The 23,111-nt window shown below is 41.2% G+C and overlaps 1 protein-coding gene across 1 annotated transcript in view; it reads left to right on the forward strand.

Moving 5' to 3' along the window:
- Window positions 1–23,111, forward strand: part of BRSK2 (BR serine/threonine kinase 2) — a 390,934-nt gene that overhangs the window by 186,179 nt on the left and 181,644 nt on the right. The window contains exon 2 of the mRNA XM_067540389.1: window positions 10,974–11,068. Coding sequence (XP_067396490.1) covers window positions 10,974–11,068 — 95 coding nt within the window. The remainder of the gene's footprint in view (window positions 1–10,973; window positions 11,069–23,111) is intronic.

A 23,111-nucleotide genomic window follows, 5' to 3' on the forward strand; every position in this document is an offset into this window, starting at 1 on the left:
CTGGCCTTATTCTCCTCTTATATACGTTAGTATAAATCAGGAGCAACTCTGCATAAATCAGTGGAGTGACACCAATGTAAAACTGTTGTCAGTGAGAGGAGAATCAGGCCCAGGGCTCTTATCACCGCAGTCTTGTTATTAGCGTTGATATTATAGGGGAAGAACTAGAGTTGTAGATAAGACTGATGCCTTCAATGATTGTTCCTTGAACTGACAAGTGACTTTTTCTTTCTTGGTGCAGGAACGATCCCAGTTAGAAACAAGATAGCCTGAGCTGTAGAGTTTGGATCTGGTTCCAAATTTCCCCAAAGATCAAGGAAGCTGTTTGGATCCACGGCTTTGATCTAGGCCCATCTCTACTTTGTAATCTTCCTGCCCTGAGAGAAGGGCACAGGTACCTGTCCAGTACTGATGAAGGGCCCAATCCAACTCCCACTGAAGTCAATGGGAATCTTCCCATTGAATTCTGTGGGAGATGGATTGAGCACCTAACAAAGCTCTGGAGTAAAACCACATACCTCATTGTCACTCAGGAGTCCACTCAGAAACCCAGCGAAGTTGGATGCACTGAGTGAGTTTATACTTGGCATTTTGTTTATGGAGTAGATTCAGGTGCAGTGTATCCACATTTTCTCCTGAGTCATTACTAAAGAGCAGCATCTCTGCAGTCAGTGAAAATCCTGTTAGGGATCTATCAGGGGATTAAGAAAAGTCAGAAGGGCACAGCAGGCTATATCAGCAGTATATGGAGTGTTAAGCGGCCAGCCTGATTTTGTGAAGAGTGCATCCCTCTGGCTTTTTATAAGGATCTTCAGAATCAAACTTCCTTTCCCACCCCAAGAGATTTCCAATTTTGGGGAATGCCATCCTTGCCGTAATATTGGTTTAATCAGAATTTACTAGTTGGAGGGTTGAAAGAGGGTGAAAGATTTCATAGTATTTTTGTAACTATAAAATGATTGGTAAACTTGATTGTTCTGAGTTAAACTAACACTAGGTTGTATCTGCAGTTATATTTACAGAAAACTCTCCAGGTTCTGGAACCTTAGAATGAAAGTAGATCTTACATTAAAGAACCAGTTGTTTTTTAACCTTAGGGTGTTTTTTTAAATAATTCTTTCCTACTCCCTTCCTGACTTAGGCATCAATTCACCAAGTTACCTAAGCACGTGTCTAACTTTAAGCCTGTGAATAGCCCCAGTGAAGTCAGTTAAGCACCTCACTTAATTGGGGCAGTACTGACTGTGCATCTTATTGTAAATATTTTACATAATAACACTTTGCACTGATACAGCATTGTAAGCTTTACAAACATGAAGTCCCACTCTTGATCCCATTGAGGCAAATGCTATAACTCTTGTTGTCTTCAATGGGAACAGGAGTCTGACCCTAATTATGTCTCACAACGTTCTTTGATAGGCAAATATTGCTATCCCAGTTTTACAGGTGGGAAACTAAGGCACAGAAAAATTAAATGACTTTCTCAAGGTCCCATACTGAGTCAGAGTCAAAGTCATTATTATTATTTATTTAATTTATTAATAATATATATTACACATAGGCATATGATTACCTAGTGCCCCAGAAAGCAAATGAAAGCAGATTCTCTTCCCCCAGAGAGCTTTCAACCTAAGACAGGACAAGAACAAGAGGAGATGACAGGGAGCAGTCAGAGAAGGGAAGAATGAGGAAATAGACAATATAATCCTGCAGTCACTGAGGAAACTAATACTTGTGTCTAGAGGGCCGTGATAGTGAAGATTTAACCTTACTTTGTTTTATTTAGTCTGCAGTTTTAGGAGTTGTAATTATTATTTATTTGTGCTGTCATAGCACCTAGGAATATATGATGGTGTGCTACAAAGGGTATATTGGCATGAGTTAGAGATGGGAATATTGCTCATAAGTGCCAAAGCCACAATTGAATTATTCAGATTATCTCAAATGAATGCTGATCAAATCTTTCTATCACCCTCTGCCTTCATGTATTCTGCATATACCACATGTTGTTATAGGAAGATTTTAGAGCATTTTCAAAATTGCATTGGGATTATTTCTTTTATCTTTTCACCTGTAAACCCAGATGTCCTAGTTACTGTGAGTTCAGCTGTGCATGGCTCAGAGGAACTTATAGTAATGTCTAAAAATCACACAAAATAGCTTTTCTATATCTCAGAAATTTCACAATTGTAAAGGCTGATATCCCTGGCCATTTCTAGGCAAGAAGAGGTGTCTGGTCCCTTTGGGAAGCTGGGAATCTTCCTTTCCCAGTGGGATAAAGTTCCTTTTTCTAACTCTGTAGAGCTACAAGGTGTCTGCCATTAAAGTTATGACATTTTTAGGTATAGAAAAAACAGTCACTGGTGCAGTACTGAATCTTGGCCATTCTAGGCCTTAGGTGGGAATACATTTTTTGTGGGGAAGGGGGGGAATTCAGCTGTTGGAAGTTGCTCATGGCTTCAGAATGCTAGTCTCCAATTGGAGTCAGATTAATGGGTAAAGGGCATGTGAAGAGATCAAAGATTCATGGTAAATAAATGTATCACATGGCTTTGCAATATATTATGTGGTTTCTCAATTTGTCACATATCTATAACTTCTGCACATGTGATATGCTTTCATTTTTATTTATTGTTATGTATTTAGTGCAAAAGCGACGATGGTCTGTAAGTCTCTTTAAAGAGGTGGGTTTTGAGAGAGGATGCAGCAGTCCATGATGGATAAATATGGTCCATATATGGGTTTGGGGCCTAATTTTAGCCCCCCCTTCCCTTTTTTTAAATCTCAGCCTAGAAACTTTGATAGGAATCCCTTTCTGATTTCAATCTCTTTGTTCTGGGACCCTGAGATAAAGTAACATTGCATTTGTGTGTGATGACATTGAATCATGAGGTTTGATTCCTATGCTGTGATGCCTAGAGTAAATATTAGACTCTTAAAAGGCCCAGGTGGTTGGGGTTGGAAAGGTGAGGGATCATGAAAATTTGAAATGGGGAGCAGATAATTTTCAGACCCTGTTTGCAGTGTACCTGGGCATGTCCATTACTGGCAGCATTTTATTCTCTGGGAACTTGAAGATAGAAAATGGATGACAGTCAAACACATCTCTTATTTTTTTAAACTGATCCCATTCTAAAGCCCAGGCTTCCCTCTGTGCTGCAACAGAACCTGGAAGTCTGGTGCGATTGACAATGAAATGAATTTATTCAATAATTACCTGTAAAGGTTCCCTACACTGATTTCATAAATCCCACTTGCTGGGGAAATCCTTTTAAAGGAATATCTGCTAATGGACTAAAATGCCTGCATGTATTACAGGCTCTTAGGATGCTAGAGGGTTGCCAGCTTGCTCCTACCCGATAAACCTGGGGCATCTCACCCCTTTGTTCCAAGCATTGCCCTAAATGGTCCATCCAGCTAAGCTGCAGCTAATATCATGGGCACTATTGAATTACGTTAAGTGTTAGGTGTAGTCAACTGCACAGACCAATAGTAAGTCTCAGTCTCCTTGATACCCCTATGCCCTTATGCTCAAGAGCACTGGGTAAAACGGGACAAAGTGTGGCTGGAAGAGGTGAGTCTGAAAAGGCACATTCATTGTAATCATACAGAGAAGGAACATAGCTATGTGCTCTCCTCTTTGGCCATGTGTCCTGCCAGTAACTGGGGGACCACACTAAGATGTGCTCAACAGATGTTTGAGCCAAAACCCATTGAAGGCAGTGAGAGACTTTCCATTGACATGAGTGGGTGCTGGATCAGGCCTAGATTTGGGATCAGGATCCTCTGTGCTCCCCATCCCACTAATTACTTTTCACCTTGATGCTTGTATTCACAGTGTTCCTTACTACTGCTGTGCAGGGTCAGGCCTCTAGTGCTTACATGTGTCAGGTGTATTCTACACTCACTGCATTGTAGCACAAAAAAACTGCCCCTGATGTGTTGTGTCCAAGGCCTTGAATTGCACCATTCTGTTGTGCTGTGTGCAAGGACTTGCAGGATGAAGAACATTCTGGCCATTTGGAGAACAGTGGGGCTAATGCAGCAATAAAGCCTGGGACTACATCATTAGACTCCTGGATAGTAGATGGCTGAAAGAAAATATAAGGCAAGTCTCTCTAATGCAGATCATGAGGGAGCCACACACAGGAAAGATGGAAGAATGGGGAGAGGGGAAAGATGGAAGAATTTGTGAAATGAACAAAGAAAGCAGGATTAAAACATCAATTACATAAACATAGGAAGAACAATCTCTGCCCCACTGTCTCCCTCCCCCCTTCTCCCCAGCCTATGATGTTCCCTCCTTGTTAGAGCATCAGTCCTCCTCAGTGGATGACTGGACCAAGGATTGGACAGCACGGCTCATTACCCAGATGCTAACTAATTATACTGACATGTTTTTTAGAAGCTATTTTATGAGGGATAGACAATCAGGGCTCTTCTGTACCTGGTACCTCTTCCCCCTTGTATCTGCGAATAGCAGCCTTCAGGCCCCTACTAATGGATTAATGAGGTCTGAAGGTGGACTTTGATCTCAAGGAGCTTTCTTCAAGGAAGTGCATGGATTTGACTACTATAGGCAGGATGGGAGACATGCTGGCTTTTCTTTTCTCTCAGCTTCTGGGGTAGCAGATTGGGGTCAGAACCAGAGTTTTCCCAGGGCTCATCCAGAGCTGTGAAAAAGGCAGTTTTCACTTATTGCAGTCATGAAGAGCTCTGTAATGTTGTTATATCTGTTTAATTAAAAAAATCAAGCCACCATCCTCACCTCTAGTCCATGAGGAGTTTTGGTTGGACACTTTCACACACATCTGCTAAAGAAGCTGCCACCCGTGCCTCTCCAGCGGCAGCAAAGCGAAATTCCCTAAGTGTTTTGGCAGGGAATGAAGAGCTGATCTGAAATAAAAGCCGGCAGGATGTCCCAAGCTGTTGAAAAATCCCAAGAAACTTCAACCTTGTTTAGGTAGGATTTTTTTTCCTCCACCCGCTGAAACAAAAGCATTTTAATAATGGCGGCATCAATGTTTCCATTGAGGTCTCTGCCCTGGTTTTACAGGGGGACACTTTGGACATGTGAAAAGTTGTAGTAAGTCAAGGAAGACAGCATGTCAAAGGAACTCCTCAGTCGCATGCTCTGCTCCATGTGGCTAGCACAAATGGTTTGCAAGAAGTACTGATCTATGAAATAGTACAAGCAAGAGACCAAGATAAAAATCACTAGAGCTGATCTCAGTTCTATGTGCTTTGTTCCTGCATTGCTCAGAGGATGATCCCACCATCATCTCGAAGGCACACGGTGTGAAACGTAGTGTTATTGAGCGAGTGTGTGTTCCCCTCCCCCCCCATACTCTGAGCCTGGGAGCGGGAATTCAGGCATCACTAAGTTGGTGTGTTGCTCCCACCATGCTCTGAGCTCAGAAGAGTGTGTCATGATCGGGGTTAGCTATGTTCCACAATGCTCTTAGCTTAGGAAAGTGAATCCGGGCTGTAGTGATTTGATGTATGCCTCCCATTGTGTTCTGAGCCAGGAAGTGTGAATCCTGGCACTGATGAGCAGCTCCTTCCATGCTCCTGCTGAGAATTTGAACTCTTGCTTTACTCCTACTGTAATTACAGTTTATTCAATTTAGAAGCAGTTATTGCACAGGCTCCTTAGAACAGCCTTCCAGCATTAGAATCTTTGTAGAAGAAGCTCACGGTCAAATTACTTCATTACAGAGCAGGGTACCTCCATCCACATCTATTTAGATTTATAGATTAAACCACCACACCCCCGACTTCTAATTATAAACTGACACCCTGTAATTTGTATGTCACTTGATATAAGATTCTGTTTATTTTAAAGACAATAATTAGAGATAACAATTGCTATAGAAAAATAAACATCTGCTCAATGAGAGGACTGAGTAATTAAGGACAATTATTGGTTTTCAAAAGCAAGATGCTCTGACACAAACTTATTGCAAATGCAGCTATGAAAGTAGGAAACATACTGTGGAGACCCATAAAGTTAAAGACCGGGAAAACTTGGTGAATGAAATACGAGCTGTTAACAAGAAAAGAAATAGATATTTCTTTTCAGAATTGTATTTTAGATGCAATTTTGCTAGTAGTAATACTTAGAATTTACATAGGGTTTTAGATTTTTTTTCAAAGTTCTTTATAAGGATTAATCAATTAATCCCCCTAGAATCCCTGCAACGTAGGTAAGTAAGTATTATCCTTATTTTACTGCTGTGGAAATTGAGTCACTGTGGGCCAAATTCTAATCCCTGTTACATCAGTGTAAATCCTAAGTGACTCCATTGACGACTCAGTGTTGCTACCTAGTGTAACTGAGTTGATTTAACCCCAAAGAAGCCATAGTAGCAGAGAATGTATCTGAAGATATTTGTTGTAAGGGGTAGAAATCTCACATTTTATAAACATTTTCCTCAGTTTCTTCTTAACTGTGTTTGAATAGTTTTGTTTGCTTTTAGATCTTGATTTTCAGAAGTGGTCTGTTTGGGGGCATGCAGATCTGTGCAAATACCTGTGTAAGTGTTTTTCAATCAGGAGCACATGATAGGATTTACGAAAGCAAACCTCAGTTTATATGGGTGTGTAAATTCTATCATTTATATGCACAGGTTTTAGTGCTTGAAAAGGGCATACACAGGTGATTACACACAGACACACACACTTTCAGAGCCATATAGAGGCCCCTGTGAAAATAGGACCACTTGGGGTATGTCTAGTGTAGAGTTTTCGCTCTAGTTTTATCTCAGATTACTTCATTTCCAGTGCTAGACCGAGCCCTGAAGTAAACCACAAACATTTGTGTCCTGGAGTATCTAGATTAGCATTTGCAATTAGTTTACTAAAATTAAAACGAGCAATATCTTAAGAGCCTGGACAGACTCAAGTACTATTCAACTGAGCTGGATACTATTGTCTGGAATATAGCCAGTGCCCCTTAGTGCATTGATCTGATCTGATTCTTGATACTCTTCTCTCATTCTCATCCCACGTGTCCAGGATGTACAAGCTAGGTATAAGGTACAAGACAGAGCCTCTCTGCCTGCTGCCTTTGCTGACTAGGCAGGGCAGTGAGCAGACCCAGTGTGCTGGCAATACCCAGTGTCAGCATTTCCTGATTTTCATTATCTGCAGCAATTTGATGATTTTTTTTAACCCTTGAGTCCCTTTTTCCTCCACCTGCAATTCCAGCCTTGGGGTTTCTCCAAAGCAGAGGGTGGTAACTGAGCAAAAAGATTCTGTGTGAGCTTTGAGATACTAATAGATTCCCATATGGATTTGAGCAAGTCCACTGGTGCTTCTGGATATGAAGCAGCATGGATCCTCCCAACATTTCGAAGAAGTCTTCCTAAAGTAGCTGCTAGGGCACCTAATAATGACCAGTACTTTTTATTTCAATTGCCCCCTTCTGGACACACTGCACAAAGCTGAAGGTCCTTGCAAAACTCCTATTGAACTCGGTGGGAATTTTGCCTGAGTAAGAACTGAGTAGTGATATGCTGGATTTGACCAATTATGTCTAAGTTTTGCCATTTCTTTCTCTCTGGTTTCCAGCAGCCATGAAGCACTCAATCAATCCTGTGGCCATATGTAGTTCTTGGACTTTGGCTTTTCATTTAGCGTTTCTGAGAACTGAAAAGTTGCTTATGTGTTGCTTCTTTCAATATACTGTGCAGCATTTGTGCCAATTCATATGCCAGAAATTATCTAGCACAAAAAAGCATTTTTTATCCACTCAGTTGCCACTGGAGAGATGGTTACTGTCAGCTAATAATAAACTTGTTCATTTTAACAATGATTGCACTTAAGGTGCTATATGGCCATATTTTAAAGTGTCCCTTTCTTCTCCACTAACTTGGTACCGGATCTAATGGCACTGATCTAAATAAACTAAATTGACCAGAAGCTCGGAAAAAATTAACTAGTATTAAAAACAAATATGCACATATGGAGTCTTTGCTGATATAAATGGGTGCATCTTTATTGACTTCAGGGAAGCTATGATTATTTACATAAGCTGATTATCTTGACCAAAGATTTAAAAGGTGCAATAATGTATGTGCTGAGACGTTTTCCAACAATTAGAAAAAATATTAAAAACAAATGGGACAGACAGCTAACAGAGCGGGCTTCTAAAGCAGCTCTCAGAATGGACTTCTAAAAAGGAATTGCTCTTAAATACCCCATGCTCACAGCAATTTAGATTCCAACAAATGGACAGCATGCAGTGTTCATTTTATAGACAATCTTTTTTAATCAAATTATTTTAAATCTTTTGAGCAATTCCCCCATAGTCTTCCTAATATAGGCAATTATCAGTATTTACAAATACAACATTGGCCTATTTTATGTTCACAGAAATCTGAACACATCTCCCCTAATTAGTGGGGAATAATTTAACTAAATTGCTACTTATGTTTATAATGCAATTATTTACATAATAATAGTTTTAAAATAAATCAGAACCATGAAAAACACATGAAGTTTTCCATAACGTTGGAAGAATGGGAGAATTTGTGTGCATTAACACAGAATGTGTACACAGAATGTACCATACAGAAGACTACCTTACAAGGTCTTCTGCTCTGGATTGAATAGTCATGTAGGGGACAGCCAACTACACTAAATCCCATATGGATGGGTTTGTGTACACTGAAAAAAAAAAGTGTGTTCTTAACTCTGGTTAGCTGACTCAGGCTAAAACAGCAGAGAAGACATAGAATCTCAACTTTTAATTCAGGTTAGCAGCTCAAGTTCAACCTTAGGCTCCCTATAAGATTTAACCATAAGTTTGTCAGTAGGACAGTGTAGCTTTAGGATGTGACTAGCATAGAAATTTCCCCTCGCTCGTCTTGTTTTCCTGTCCGCGTTTCCCTGGTATCATCTAGGGTTTTCTTTTTTTCTGTTTGATGGAAAACAGCAACACACTCTTCTTAATTTTCAGTTCATGGCTTTTAATTATAAATGAAAAGATTATGTTAGCTCCCTTCCCTCCTTCCCTTGTCCTCCTGCACAACCTGAAATCATGGGGCTTCATTCCTGGTGAAACTGAGGCCAAAGGAAGCTTGAGATTTTAGCACAACTGGGTGCTGGGAGTTGCCCAAGGCAGTGGGCAGGCTGTTGCTATACCTAATTTCAAACGGATTTGTCTTTGCCAAGCTCTTAGTTTCTGTGACTTATTTGTTATGGTTGAAAAGTAAGGTTGCTTTATGCAGTGTCAGCACTTGACCAGTTGAGTCTTGAACCTGGGATCCTAGGTGTGAAGAGAAAGTTCCAACAAACCTGAGCAGAGTGCTGAAGGGGTAAAGAAGGGGTACTAGAAACATGGGTGGGATTCATTTCCTGGGCATAAATAAGGGTGTTTTCCCCCATAAACTCTGTTTCACAGTTTACAAATTATGATTTACTGTGATGTAAAAAATGGGCATACATCTGAGGACAAACCATTATAGTTAGTGGTGGAACTCCCATTCACTCCATTGGGGCCAGATCTTTGAGACATAGGCTAATATGGATCCATCTGGAAGTGTGGTTTTGCCCTGAATAGTTACTCTCTGAATAGGCCTTGTGTGTCCCTATGTTCATTGTCTCTCAAGGATCCAAATCTAGTATGTATATTTAATTTATAAGTAAAAAAGATGGATTTTCCCCCCTAACTGCAAATCAAACCTGGCCTGTGAGAATTAAGCAGGATTCTTTCCATCTTGTGCATCATCAGCAATAATAAAGGCTCTACAGGCCAAACTGGCCCTTGCTGTTCCCTGTGCAGTGCCATTGGTTGCACAGGTCTCACTGATTTGAACTTAATAGACAATTCTGTTGATGATGCACAAAAAATAATAGAATCCAGCATACTCTCCTGCAGCTGTGTTGGCTCTGCAGCGCTGAGGGGAGTAAAAGCAGTAAAAACTTATTTTAGTCACTAAGGCAAACACATCTGACTGAATACACACAGGAAGCAGATCTGTTGAGTAAGGTGTCATTTTTATGCTGCGGCCTTTCAGAGCAGAACCATACTTTATGAAAGGAAAGTTGAGAGGTAAAGGGACAAATGGTGTAAATTGAGCAATCTATTGGAGTTACTCCAGATTTATACTGGTGTAAATGAGAGCAGAATTTGATCCATAGTCTGTAATAGATGTTGGTACTCCTAGTGCCAGTTACTGGTTAATTTTTTGGTTTTTTGGTTTTAGATTTGTCGTCTGTCCCAAATGTTGTGGTGTCATCTCGGTAAATGGTGAGAGAGGGATTCCCACATCCTGTTGCATGTATGACCATATAATTGCCCTGAAAATTATGTTGGGTCAGGAAACCATCATTGGGTTGCAACATTGCATCAGAACATGTTGATGCTTTTGCATGCTGTGATGACATTACATCAGAATGTCCATTTTGTGCAGCAGGACAGGCTGAAATAGAAAGGTGACAGCCCCATTAATTGTGACACAACTGGAAAAAGCTGGAAGTGATCTTAGGCCACGTCTGCATTAAAGAGTTTTGCCAGCACAGCTACATTAACCAGTGGAGAGAAGAGATGTGATCCCCGACCGACCTAGCTGTGTTGGCAAAAGCCCCAGTTGTAGACAGTTATATAGGCAAAACTGCTTTTGTGCTAGTATAGGTCATTTCTCATAGTGGGGGCTAGAATAAACAATACAGGCAAAAGCTCAGTTTTGCTGGTATAAGCTACATCTGCATTAGAAGCATTTTGCTATAGAATATACTGGTGTAGCTATACTCTCAAAGCATTCCTAGTGTAGACCTGGGTTAACTCCTAGTGCTGCAGGATCCTCTACAGTCTATTCATTATTCACAGGTCTTTTTCTGGGAGGAAGAAGGACTAATGGAAAACAATTTGCATATAAATAACCAGTCTGCCATGTAAGATGCTAACGGCAAAGAGCTTAAAGGAGGATGTCTCTAACCATCTCTCTCTCTCTGTGTTTCTCCTGCAGGGCTTGTGAAGTTGGGGGTTCACTGTGTAACATGTCAAAAGGTCGCGATAAAAATTGTCAACAGAGAGAAGCTCAGCGAGTCGGTGCTAATGAAGGTAATTTTCTAATGGGAGATTTGATGGAGGGAGGGAAAGTAAAGTTCTTGGCTCTGTGGCTTCTGTTCCATGCAAAATTAATATATTTAATTATGTTTAACAAACATACCTGTCAGTTGTAGGACTGTGCTGTGCATAATAATAATAATAATAATTCAAGGGTGGGGAGGCCAGAATTAAAGAGGAGTATGCATGTGCTTTAATTCAGAGCCAAATTAACAGCCAGCCTTAGTGCTGTTACTGCTGTGCTATGGCAGATGCATGTGTTGGGGTTCTGAATTCCACCAGATGGTGTGTGTGCCTATTACGCTCAAAGATTGGACATTTGAATTCTAGCATGAGGGCACTTAGGGGGGACATCTATTCCGTTCTGTGAGTGTTCTTCTTGCTGTTCTGTTGTATTGGTTCATTCTGCTCTCTGATGTAATGCCCCAGATCCTTGTCTGGTGTACACTAGTATAGTTCCATGCATGTCAGTAGAGCCAGGATATTTTAAACCATCCAAGGAGTCTAGCCCAATTAGTTTAATTCCCAGGAGAGCTTACTTAACAAATTGCATCCAGGCAAATAATAACTAGCTTCTTAAACTAGATTCGTTAAACAATCTTGGCTAATAAAAATAAAATAAAATAAACCTCCTTTTTTATTTATTTATCTGATTTGATAAACAGCAAGGCCAAATCCAACTCTGTCATGAGTGAGTGCAACTCCTTTAGGATCAACAGAACTGCACCAGTTTAAGCCAGCAGTGAATTTGGCCCATATGTGTGTGCAGTTTATGACCCATTGTTCAGTACATATGGCATGTTCCATATGAGTGGAAGACACATACATCCTAACACTATTATCATTACCGGAGTTTCTCTGTGTGCTTCTGCATGGCAGCTATTTCCCAGTACTAGTAGGTACAACAACCTGGGAGTGAAAGGAAGGCTGGGGATTAAATGAACACACAGTCAGTTAATTTTAGGTCCAAAATTTAGATTCAGTGAAAAAAGGGGGTTAATATAACTTCACATGAATAGAAATATTTTCAAACTTTGTTTTTTGAATTTCAATTATATATTTCCCTCAACCCCCTGAAACATTGGGAACTCAGATAGCCATGTGCTAGTGCATGAAATCCAGGAACTGCAATAGACTGGCAACAAAACTAGAACTTAAGGGCAACTGCCCCCTCTAGTTTCATTGTCTGAGAGGAGAAAAATGCAAAAAGTGAATAAACCGCATACATGGCAAAAATTAAATTAGACCTTTAATACTTTGAATAATCTCATTAGTCACATAAGTAAGGAATTTATTTAACATGAGTTTTATGTTAACTGTGAGACCCTTTTCATGTGCAGTGTCTTGTATCAAAGATGTTATTTATCTCATTAATATTTCATGGGAGGGAAAACCGGAACTTCTGTCATTGCAAAGTGATTTCTTCGCTTTGAACTGATTCACTATTGTGTTACCTCAGTTACACTGTAGATTTAGAGTAATCCAGTGGTGCAACAGGCCTTTGCTTCCAGGGATGAGTACTGAAAAGTGCCACGTTGCTTATGAGATTCTGCAAAATTCTTCTCTGCAGGCTGTCATGTATTGTGATTCCATGCTGAACCTTTCACATCACTGCCCACACGGCTTTCTCTTACTAGGGGTCTCCACTACATACTTAATATGCTGCAGTAGCATATGGAAAAGGTGTGGGTATCTCATCTATTACATAAATGTAGTGACCAAATGTCTTTTCAGGATTGCCCTGTGTCTGACAGAGGCGAGGCTTTGAGTCTCTTAAATTAACTTGGAGAAGACAGTCCTATTAGCCAGCTTAATCCAGCCATAATCAGGGGAAGAACTGAGGAGGAGAGAGGAATTCAGTTACTCCTCATTCATACCACAGCATCACAGTGCAGCTGGCTGAGAGGCCAAATGGCAGAGTCAGCAGCCACAGGAAAGAAAGTGCATGGCTGTGTGCTGGCAGTCCCATTCTGCAAATGCTTCCTCTGGCTTCTCTGTCCCAATGGCAGACCACGGCTCTCTCTGCCAATGGGAGCCACTCACCTCAGCCCATGGATCCAAAGGTTGCAGGTCCACAGCCACTCTCCCAAAGCACGGCCCAGATCCAGCAATCCTGCCTTAATCTACATCTGGAATGGGTTTGACAAACATTTCCACCTGCCGCATTGAGGATGCAGAACTGAAGTGCTGTGGCCATCTGCATAAGGAAGAAGTCTGCCTTTCAGCATCTAAAATAAGCAGCAGTGGCCCACACAGCAAGCTGCTCTCTCCTGCAGAGGGCTGCCCTTGTCCTCCTGTCTGTATGTGCTTCTTAGAGCCTTTCTCTATTTTTTCAGCTAGTGCTTTTTTTTTAAATTTGTACATTCAGGGAACTGTCCCTTCTCTCCACAGCTGCTCCTTATCTGAGCTTTGCAGAATTGAGAGGCATTTGGTAAAGTGCTTTCTAATCATAACGTAATACTATCAATATTTCTGGAGAGAATAATTCGGAATTGAAGCAGCTGGTCTCAATTAACTGAACTGCTGCTGTGGAGATGACACACAAGCAGGCGTAGTGCAGCATGAAGCTTCAGTAAATATATAATGGGAGCATGCAGTGCCCCATCAAAGGGACTGTATTGTAGGTAGACTGCTAAGCAGATGTGTATGGGTTGTCTATAGAGTGTGCACTTCGTGTTCTCATGCGCTCATGTTTGGAACATTGCTTTTAGATTGAAGCGACAACTGAGTATAATGTCCTGGACCAGTACAAAAGACAGAGGGCCTGATTTTGACTTCACTCCACTTTTGCACTGGTATAACAGCTTCGAGCTGGATCATTCATCTGCATGTCTGTTAGCATCCATTGATTTATAGACACCGTGGACCTGATTCTCCTCTTGCTTACACTAGTGCAAATTTAGAAGTAAATCTGTTATGGCAATTTACTCCAGATGGGGACCTGGCTCATTAACTTCAGGGGAGTTACTTCTTATTTGTAAGCAAGAGGAGAACTTGGCCCAGAGAGTCCAATGTCCATAAATCAATAGACAGTACTGAACATACCTATTTTCAGCCTGTAGTTTTGATTTTCAAAGCCAACTAGGGAATTGAGCCATATAACCCTCACTGAAATGAATGTGAGTTAATGGGAGTTGTGTGGCTAAACCACCTGGTCAGTTTGGAACATCTAAACCTTATGCGTTGCACGTTACGTTTATATCCTCTGGAGCTTGGTTACTCTGTGACTTGCTAACTCACAGCCCTCCAAACACTGTGGGGGGATGCATTTTGTGGGATCCTGTTGCTTTAAATCTCGATAGGCCTTGTGAACTCCATAGTTAGCATTCTGGATTCTAGAGCACTCTGTGTGCTGCTGCAGATCGGAAGTTCTGCATCAGCATCATTTAAATTTTAAAAAGGAGGTTTTTAATTAATTAAAAATGAAAATGAATGACACAGTCAGGATAGGAGTAGCCCTTGTGTTATTTACTATGATATTAAATTCCATTTCATTTATACTATCCTCACATTTTCAGGTTTTGATTTGCTGCAAACTTTTCTGCTGTCAGTGCCTCACTGCATCATGTCAGTTGTCAGAGGTGACGCTGGAGCTTTTGACAGGTGGAGTGGGAGCAGTTGTGGCTTTTGGCACCTAGGAAGCTGTGGAAAGGATTTTGGATTGTGAGATAAACAGACTAGCAGGATATTTCTGCTGAAAGTAATCAATAGTGAAATTCGTTAACAGTTGATACAGGTTATTTTTTGGTTTCAGAGTTAATACGCCCTTTGAGATGAATGTGATCATTTCATGTCTCTCAGCCTTATTGTTTCAGCCTATCTGCAGACTCAGGCATCAGTTTATACTATGGTCATAAAGGCTAGAAACATAGTTATTTTTTTCAAAATGGAAGTTTACAGTCGGGAGCACAATTTCACAGTGAGGGGTGGATTCTACAGCAAAATCTGCAGCTGTGAAACCCCGGAATACATAGGGGCCTGAATAAATTCAGTAATGGGTACTAGTAGTATTATAAAGAATTGGCCTTATAGCAGATTGTGTAAATTGCAGCTTTAAGCCACTGCCATAGGCTGGTGAATGCTTCCTGTCAGCAGTGTCATCCTGAAGCTTGAGCTGAATCTTTATATATCTCACTAGAGAAAGAGATGTGTACCAGGAGTATAGGAAAGACTCAGAGGACATGATTTCCATTTATGAGACAGTCCCTTTTCACTACCTTGGTAATGGAAAGGCAGTCTAAATGAACTGGAAAGTGGGTATAATTTATGGCCACTTTAAGGCCTCTTTTTGCTGCCACAGTGGCATAAAGTGGCCTTAGTGCAGTGGAGAATTCAGAATGTGGTATTTATCCATGGGTAATGAAACTTACAAGCAAATCATGCTTCTTTGTTCAATGATTGTTATCTTGAATTGTAGCTCAAACCACTGTTATGAAACTCAGGACAGAGGTATTAGATTTCTACAGTTGGAATGAGAGCTTATCAGTGGTAGTATTACATCATTACACAAGGTGGCTCTCAGAAGAACAGGAAGTAAAGTATACATCATAACTTCTTGAATTGCATAGGAAGGAGCCCATCTGGGTTTAGACAGTGATCAACCTCTGTGAGTTGGGGTGGGTTTTTTTACAATGTGATTTTGGTGATCTGCCATGTGAAATGTTTTTCCTGGAAAGGCTGTGGTTGTGGCACCAAGAGGAAGGTAAGAAGTGAGAAGCAGGAAAGAGACAGCTGGCCTTTGATTAGTTACCTAGACACACAGGCAACCTGAGAAAGCCACAGGTGGGCCCAGGTTTGACAACAGAGATTATTGACCTCCACTTGCCTTTCTTTGTGTGCATGTGTCCTTTATTTATTTTAAATATTGTCTCGTGCACTGGCTTTTAAGGGAGGCAGCTATCTCGAGGAGGGAATGGGGGGAGTGGACACCCTTCATCGTTTTCCTTGTAAGATGTAAGGTCACACATCTAGGAATAAAGAATATGGCAATGTTTACATGGTGGGGAACTCTCTGAAAAAGACTTGGGGGTTGTGGTGGATAATCAGCTGAACATGAGCTCCCAGTGTGATGCTGTGGTCAAGAGGACTAATGAAATCCCTACATGTATAAACAGGAGAATTTCAAGTAGGAGTGGAGAGGTTATATTAACTTTGTATAGCACTGTTGCCATTGTTACTGGCATATTATCTCCAGTTCTGGTGTCCACAATTCAAGAAAGATTTTGAAAAACTGGAGAGGATTTAGAGAAGAGCCACCAGAATGATTAAAGAATTGGAAAGCGTGCTTTATGGTGAGAGACTGAAGACTTATCAAAGAGAAGGATAAGGTGTGACTTGATCACAGTCTATAAGTCCCTACTTGGGAAACAAATTTGATAGTAGAGGGCTCTAAAATCTATCAGACAAAGATACAACAAGATTCAACGGCTGGAAGTTGAAGCTAGACAAATTCGGACTAGATACAAGGCATATATTTTTACCACAAATTTTAGCTATTGGAACATCTTACCAAGAATTGTGGTGGCAATTTGAAAATCAAGATTGAACATTTTTTCTAGAAGATATGCTCCAGTTCAACCACACCTATTGGACTTCTGGCAACAATAAATTCAGGGAAGTCCTATGGCCTGTGTTATGTGGAACATCAGACTAGATAATCACAATGATCCCTTCTGACCTTAAAATCTATGTATCTATGAATTTTAGGCACATGCACAAAAATCTATAAAACTATCCATACTTGCACCAAGTAAGTGATATATTGTAAACTAATAACGATAAAGACTTTCTACCTGAAACAATCATCAGTTCCCCAACCCCCACAAAAATCTTCCCCTCAGGAAAAGAATGAATAAATAGATTGCCCTTGCAATGTGAACGTCAACCCTGTCAGTCCAAGGTGGGGAAGGGAATTCCACAGTCCATAGTCTTCTCTTGGAATGCCTAGTTCCCAGATAAGTTAATCTCTGGACTATCAGCTTGACTGTACTAGCTGATCTGGCTGAGTTGGGGTCTGATACGAAGCACAGTGGAGGCAATGGAAGTCTCTTAATTGACTTTGATGGGCTTTGGATCAGGCTGTGAGAATACAAAGAAGCATTTAGTCTCAAAGGTACACAGAAAAAGCACCTGTTTATGATCTTTCTAGTTTTTTTCTGTTCTGCAATTCAGTTTTGAAAGCCTGCTTTTCGTAAAATCCTCATAAATGAGGAGGTGATATGGGACAAACCAACCAAAACCTACATCAGGAGTTCAAAAAAACTTCACGGAGAAGCTAGTCTCTCCCTCTCTCTCTGTTTTAGGGCATGTCTACAGAATCCCGTAGTCTGAACTGTGGGGCAGTGTAGACATGGCCTTAGAGCTAAACAATGCCCCAATGTAAGGTCAATATTCAGTGGAGTCACGCCCTCTTATATGCGGGCTGAATTAGACCCAATGGGTGGGTTTTTCAAATGCACTCATCATTAGCATAACTTTGCTCCAGCTGCAGTCAACTAGAGTTTTACCAATTGCAGGGAGGGCCAGGGCTTTGAGGTGGCACTGAGCATTCCCTCTCAGGTGCTTGGCTGGCTGGTTCTTGCTCACATGCTTTGGGTCTAAATGGAGCCATATATGGAGTGGGGAAGGAATTTTCTCCCAGATCAGATTAGCAGTGACCTTGGAGGTTTTTCACCTTCCTCTGCAGTGTGTGGGTGCAAATCACTTGCCAGAGTATATTGATATATCCCATTTAATCATTTCCCTGCCATTGCAAGGGCCTCAAGCACTGGTGCACCTTAATCCCTTCTATTATCTGCCTGTGGCACATAGTGCTCTGATCTCCTGTGGGCTGGAATGCTTTGGTCTCATTTTGGTTGTTGGTTTAGTGTGCAGGTGCTGGGTAGTGTTGGTGGCCTGTGATACACAGGAGGTCAAACTTGATGATCTAATGGTCGCTTCTGGCTTTAAACTCTATGACGGTATGACGGCAGTGGGAGCAAAGTTAGGCTATTGCTGAGCACATCTGTAAATGTCACCCAGTAGCTACAGATTATCAAAGAAACAGGAAATCAGTTTATTTCACCAATATACTGTTTTCAGATGAATGTATAACACTGGGACATAAGAGACCCGGGACACTTGTGTGTTCAAAATAATAAATAAGAAGGAAAATAATATTTCCTTATATTAAGAAAAAAAAAAAAAAAAAGCCTTAAGTAAAAGAATTTTTAAAAAACCACCAAACTTGTCAGAGTTCCTGATTAGGAAACATTACCTTGACCTGCTTGTGTTGCTTACTGTTCTCATGATTGATTGATTGATGGATTGATTATAAGTGTAGGAGGGTGGGCTGTACAGTAAGCAGGTCGCTGCTTGAGGCTCTCTTTTAGTTCAGTGTGTCCTGAGCTCCCAGAATGGGGTTCAACTGGGTCAGCTTCCTTGTCAATAATCCCCTAATCCTGCCCATCCCAGGAATCTGGGATGGGTAGGGGGAACCAGGTCTTCTTGCTCCACTGGGTGCAGCCCAGGGCCCTGAAAGTGTGATATTGTAGGATGGCCTATATTCAGGCCACCTCCTGCTCACCTTTCCTTGGGCCACTTCCTACCACACCCAATGCCTCAGTTTGGGGTGAGGCTACTATTTAGTTATAGTCCTTTGCATCAAACCCCCAAGTAGAACCTGAGCGGGACGATTTTTTTAATCCCGCTCCTCTCCCACCCCGCAATACCCATTCCCACCCGCTCCTGTATTGTTTCTTGCACATTTATCCCATTCACACCCGCAAAAACCTTAGATCCCGCAAATCCCGCCAGAGAGACAGATTCCCCCATGCTACTAAAAATAAAGTTGGTTAATATATATATAAACAGAATTCAGACATAATTTTTACAACTAAAAGAATAAAATAAATCTTGCTTAAACCATATAAAAATACTTTAATTCCCGTTATAATAGACATCAAATCTTTCTATCCCTCACTTAAATTTAAGTATGAAAACCTTTATTTTTTTAAAAAAAGAAAAACTTGTTTTACATTGCTAAAATTCTATTTATGACAAACTGCTGTCATATGTATATCACATGGAATGTCAAAACAAATTGCACTACAATTTTGCCTTAATAGGTACAGATTTTTTTAATGACTATAAAAAGTAAATTTTTTTTAAATGGAATTTTTTAAACTCCCTAAGCACCGTTTTCAGAACTTTGAAACATACCATTCAAGTTATTTATATGTCAGGATTATTATTGCTTTTTGAAAACGTTTAACGGAAAAACTGCTCCCAGCACTACGTTTTTGATAGAAATAAATTTTAAAAAGAGTCTCAAACTAAGTGACTGCTAAAAAGGTCCACTTAAACAGCAGGTGTAGCTTGCATTTTGTTTTCCCACAAATTATTGCAGCCTGTTTTTTTTGCCCCCCAGTCCCGCCTGCAACAAAGTACATTTTTCCAGCTCCCTCTATTATGGCAGCGGGTCCTTTGGGACCCACGGGATCTCAGTCCCACTGCTGGACTCTCCCCCAGAGTCTCAGGGCTGATGGAGACGACCCTCTGATGCCTCTGCAGGAGGTTCCTCCCACCTCTTGGATGATTCTAAAAAGGGCAGAGAGGAGAAGGACACAGCCAGACCTACTCAGGAAGGGCTACTTCTCCTACTGTTGCAGGCCAGTATTCTGCCAGGAAATGGCTTCTCTCCTTCCCCTTGCCTAGACTGCTGGGCTGGAACTCTTTTTATATAGTTTCTTTCCCCAGGAGCATGCTCCGCAGTGCCTGAAGCCCAGAGTTTTCCTGACCCAATACTGCCCCAGCCTTTCCCCTGCCTCGGCCTTAGTATGGGGTTTGGAAACCCCATCATAGTAAGGTTGTCATATCGTTGAAGAAAGAGAATCACCCAGAAGACTTTTATATCCTTAGAAAACTCCTGATTAAATAGAAAAATAAATAAAATCCTCCCCCAAAACACATGAAAACTCTTAAACATTCACAGTTGCAAAGGCAATCTCTTGTGTGTTGTTGAGTGTGAGCGCACACGCTCACACAGTCAGATTTATCTGAGATTGCTTACACATTGCTAAGTGTATGCACACACACACACACACACACACTCTTGAGCTCGCATTTACACAGGCGGTGTCTTGCCGATTGCTGAGTGTACTTGTGTGCATACACACATTCACACACAAACGCTCTTTTTGGTTTATCTTTAGCTTGGAGAATTGCAATTTGCTTGTCTTCTTTTACCTCTGGAAGAGAGTGGATTAGAAGCATGTGCATGCCTGTGTGTGTGTTTGACAGCGCGTAGGTGGTGAACAAACTGTAGGAATGATTGGCACTCATCAAAGAGCTCAAGTGCACAAACACACACAACCCCCTTCTGTGACCCTAGTTTGTATTCCAATAACAACCAATTTAGCACAGCACAACTTCATAAGTGGGATTCTGTCTTCTAAGTTCAAAGGGACAAAAATGCACCTTGTACGGAAAACATGAGGAAATAAAAGGGTTATTTTCTTTGGCTCCTTCCTGCCACAGGGAGTTTGGGACTAGGAATCTGTTACTGAATGTATAATGGAGAGTGTTTTGTTTTAATCTATAGCTGGCGAGCGGCACTGAAAGCTCACTCACTTGTCATCTGTTTGAGCAGTTAAAGAAGTTGGATAATTGTGTTTTCCTGTGGAGAAGAACTGCTCTCCTCCTCCTCTTTTCACCACACCCACAACTCAGCACAGTTTGAGTTATTCTTTAGGAGGGGAATTAAACAAGAATCAGGAGCACATGCTGTACCTGTCATAAGAACAAACCTGTCAACAGTACATGGTGCCTTTCGCTCTCTAAATTTAGAGTGATCAATTGATGCATTTAGGCAAGTTATAGCAATAATTGGACCTATTTTTTTCTCCTGCCTTTAGTTCCACAAATTGACATAACAACAGTCTGCCTCAAATATCTATGGTGACAGTTGCATTCTCCCCTCAACTCTGAGTGTGCAAACACACACACACAATCTACCACCTTCAGGCATTACTCAGGTCCAACAATTATGTGATCCACAACCTACTGAAGTCAATAGGAGCCTTTTCATTCATTTCAATGGGCTTTGCATCAGGCCCATAACATCTAGATAGACAAATAGAACTTTACAGAGAGGAAACCATATGGTTGGGTCTCGGAATTCAAGGTTCAGACAGTCTGTATACCTTTAAGTAAGTCTAGCTTTCTCTTTTATATCATCTATCTTCATACATTCTAACATTTACCCCTGACCTGGTGAGAGCACTGTAAAAGCCACTTTTTTACCCATTCCCTTTGACTGCCTCCATCATGTCTACCAAACTTCTGGCTCAGGGAGTAAAAGACCAAAGATAGGCTTCAGATTGGTTTCTCTAATCTCCAATCAGACTACTGAACAGGCCCAGGAATAAGCCAGCTCCATGGCTGCAGATACTCGATGAAGGAGTGTGCTACAAAGGACTGCATTCAGGTAGAGTCCTAGCACTACATTATCTTCTCAGCATTGATCACCTGTACAGACCCCCTGTGTGAATGTGACGCCTCTGTCTTTGAAGGAAATGTTTTATTGTATATATTGATTGTATATATGAATCACTCTCACACCACTGCGATTTAGAGAAAACGTAGTGGCCATTCTGTAACAGCACCACAGTTTTTAAATTTTGACATGAAAAGGTGAGGAGTATGTTCTCCAGCTGGAACTACAATGGGAAATTTTAGAGAGGCCTACATTTTTGGAGGCCTAATTCTTATATAAAGCATCATGAGGACACAAGGGGTTTCGACCTCCATTTAGCATCTCACCTTGTCAATTCTTCTACCCATCTTTAATGAAAACAAAGTCCAGGCTGGATCTCCTGTGCAGTTAGTAATCTGAGCACTGTGCTGACCAAAGAATCTAAATGTGAGCCATGGATGCACCACAACTTCCATTTGGCATTCCTCTCTGTGCTGGGGCAAAGTGAGTATCTGTTTTGGCTTGATGTAATGTATGTATCAAAAACAACTCTTTTCTGCTTTCGTGTGTGCTATGCCTAGAATCATAATGCTGGTGTCTGTTCAGGGCAAGTTTCTAAGTTGCGACAGGAGACTGGTGAGGCCTCAGCACTGCAACACAGCACACATGATTCGGGAGCAGATTTCAATAGGAAGCGCAAGGGCAATTCAGCAACAGCACAATAGGTTAATGCAAATTTTATTCTCTTACATTTCAAAATCTTTTGCTGGATTGCAAATGATATTACTTTGGTGGTCTCAGTTCATGTTGGTACATATTGTGCAGCCCAGAATCCTCATTGGCAGCCTTTGTTTGGCAGTGAACCAGGACTGGAATAGCAAGTGTTGCCTCTCAGAATAATGGTGCATTTCAGAATAGTGGAATAACAGCTATGGCCAGAACCATCAGGTGGAGCTGGATGCAACACACCATCAGTTTGCTTTGCCACTGTAACAGCATGCTCATCTGTCTATGCAATGGCAGATTTCTAGGCATTTGGGCACTTCCTCTTTGCTTCTGGAAACCACCACATGCTAGGTGTGAACATGTTCCCCTGTCTTCAGGCGTATTGGAGAAGCTAACGCCACTGTGGATACAATATTGGTATGCTGGTCTGTACATGAAGCATGCTCATGTGGCAGTGATCTGTATCCATATGCATTTTTCAGGCACATACTATTGTCCTCAACTACACTGCACATGCTGCATTGCACTGGGGACTAGAATTCATAACCTTTGGTTCCAAAAACATGGGCATCAGCCTCATCCACTAAAGAAGATTATTTCTTGCTTGTTAGAGTTAATGGGGCTCAACTATTCTCTTTTTAGGCCCTCTACTAGACGGAACATAACTATAGTTGTATGTGGGCTGATTCTACCCTTAGAGGGCAGTGGTATACATAATAGACTGCCTGTATATTAAGACACCTTGCACTCTTGACCTGTTTGTTATGTAATACGTGATAGTAATCTGTGCTTCTCCATTAGAGTATGCAGTGGTTCCATTCTGAGGGATAATGGTGGCATCAGAATACATCAATGAAA

This window comes from Emydura macquarii, unplaced genomic scaffold (genome assembly GCF_026122565.2).
Source record: "Emydura macquarii macquarii isolate MOO-44397 ecotype Brisbane River unplaced genomic scaffold, CSIRO-AGI_Emac_v2 contig_587, whole genome shotgun sequence".
In the NCBI taxonomy this organism is placed as follows: Eukaryota; Metazoa; Chordata; order Testudines; family Chelidae; genus Emydura; species Emydura macquarii.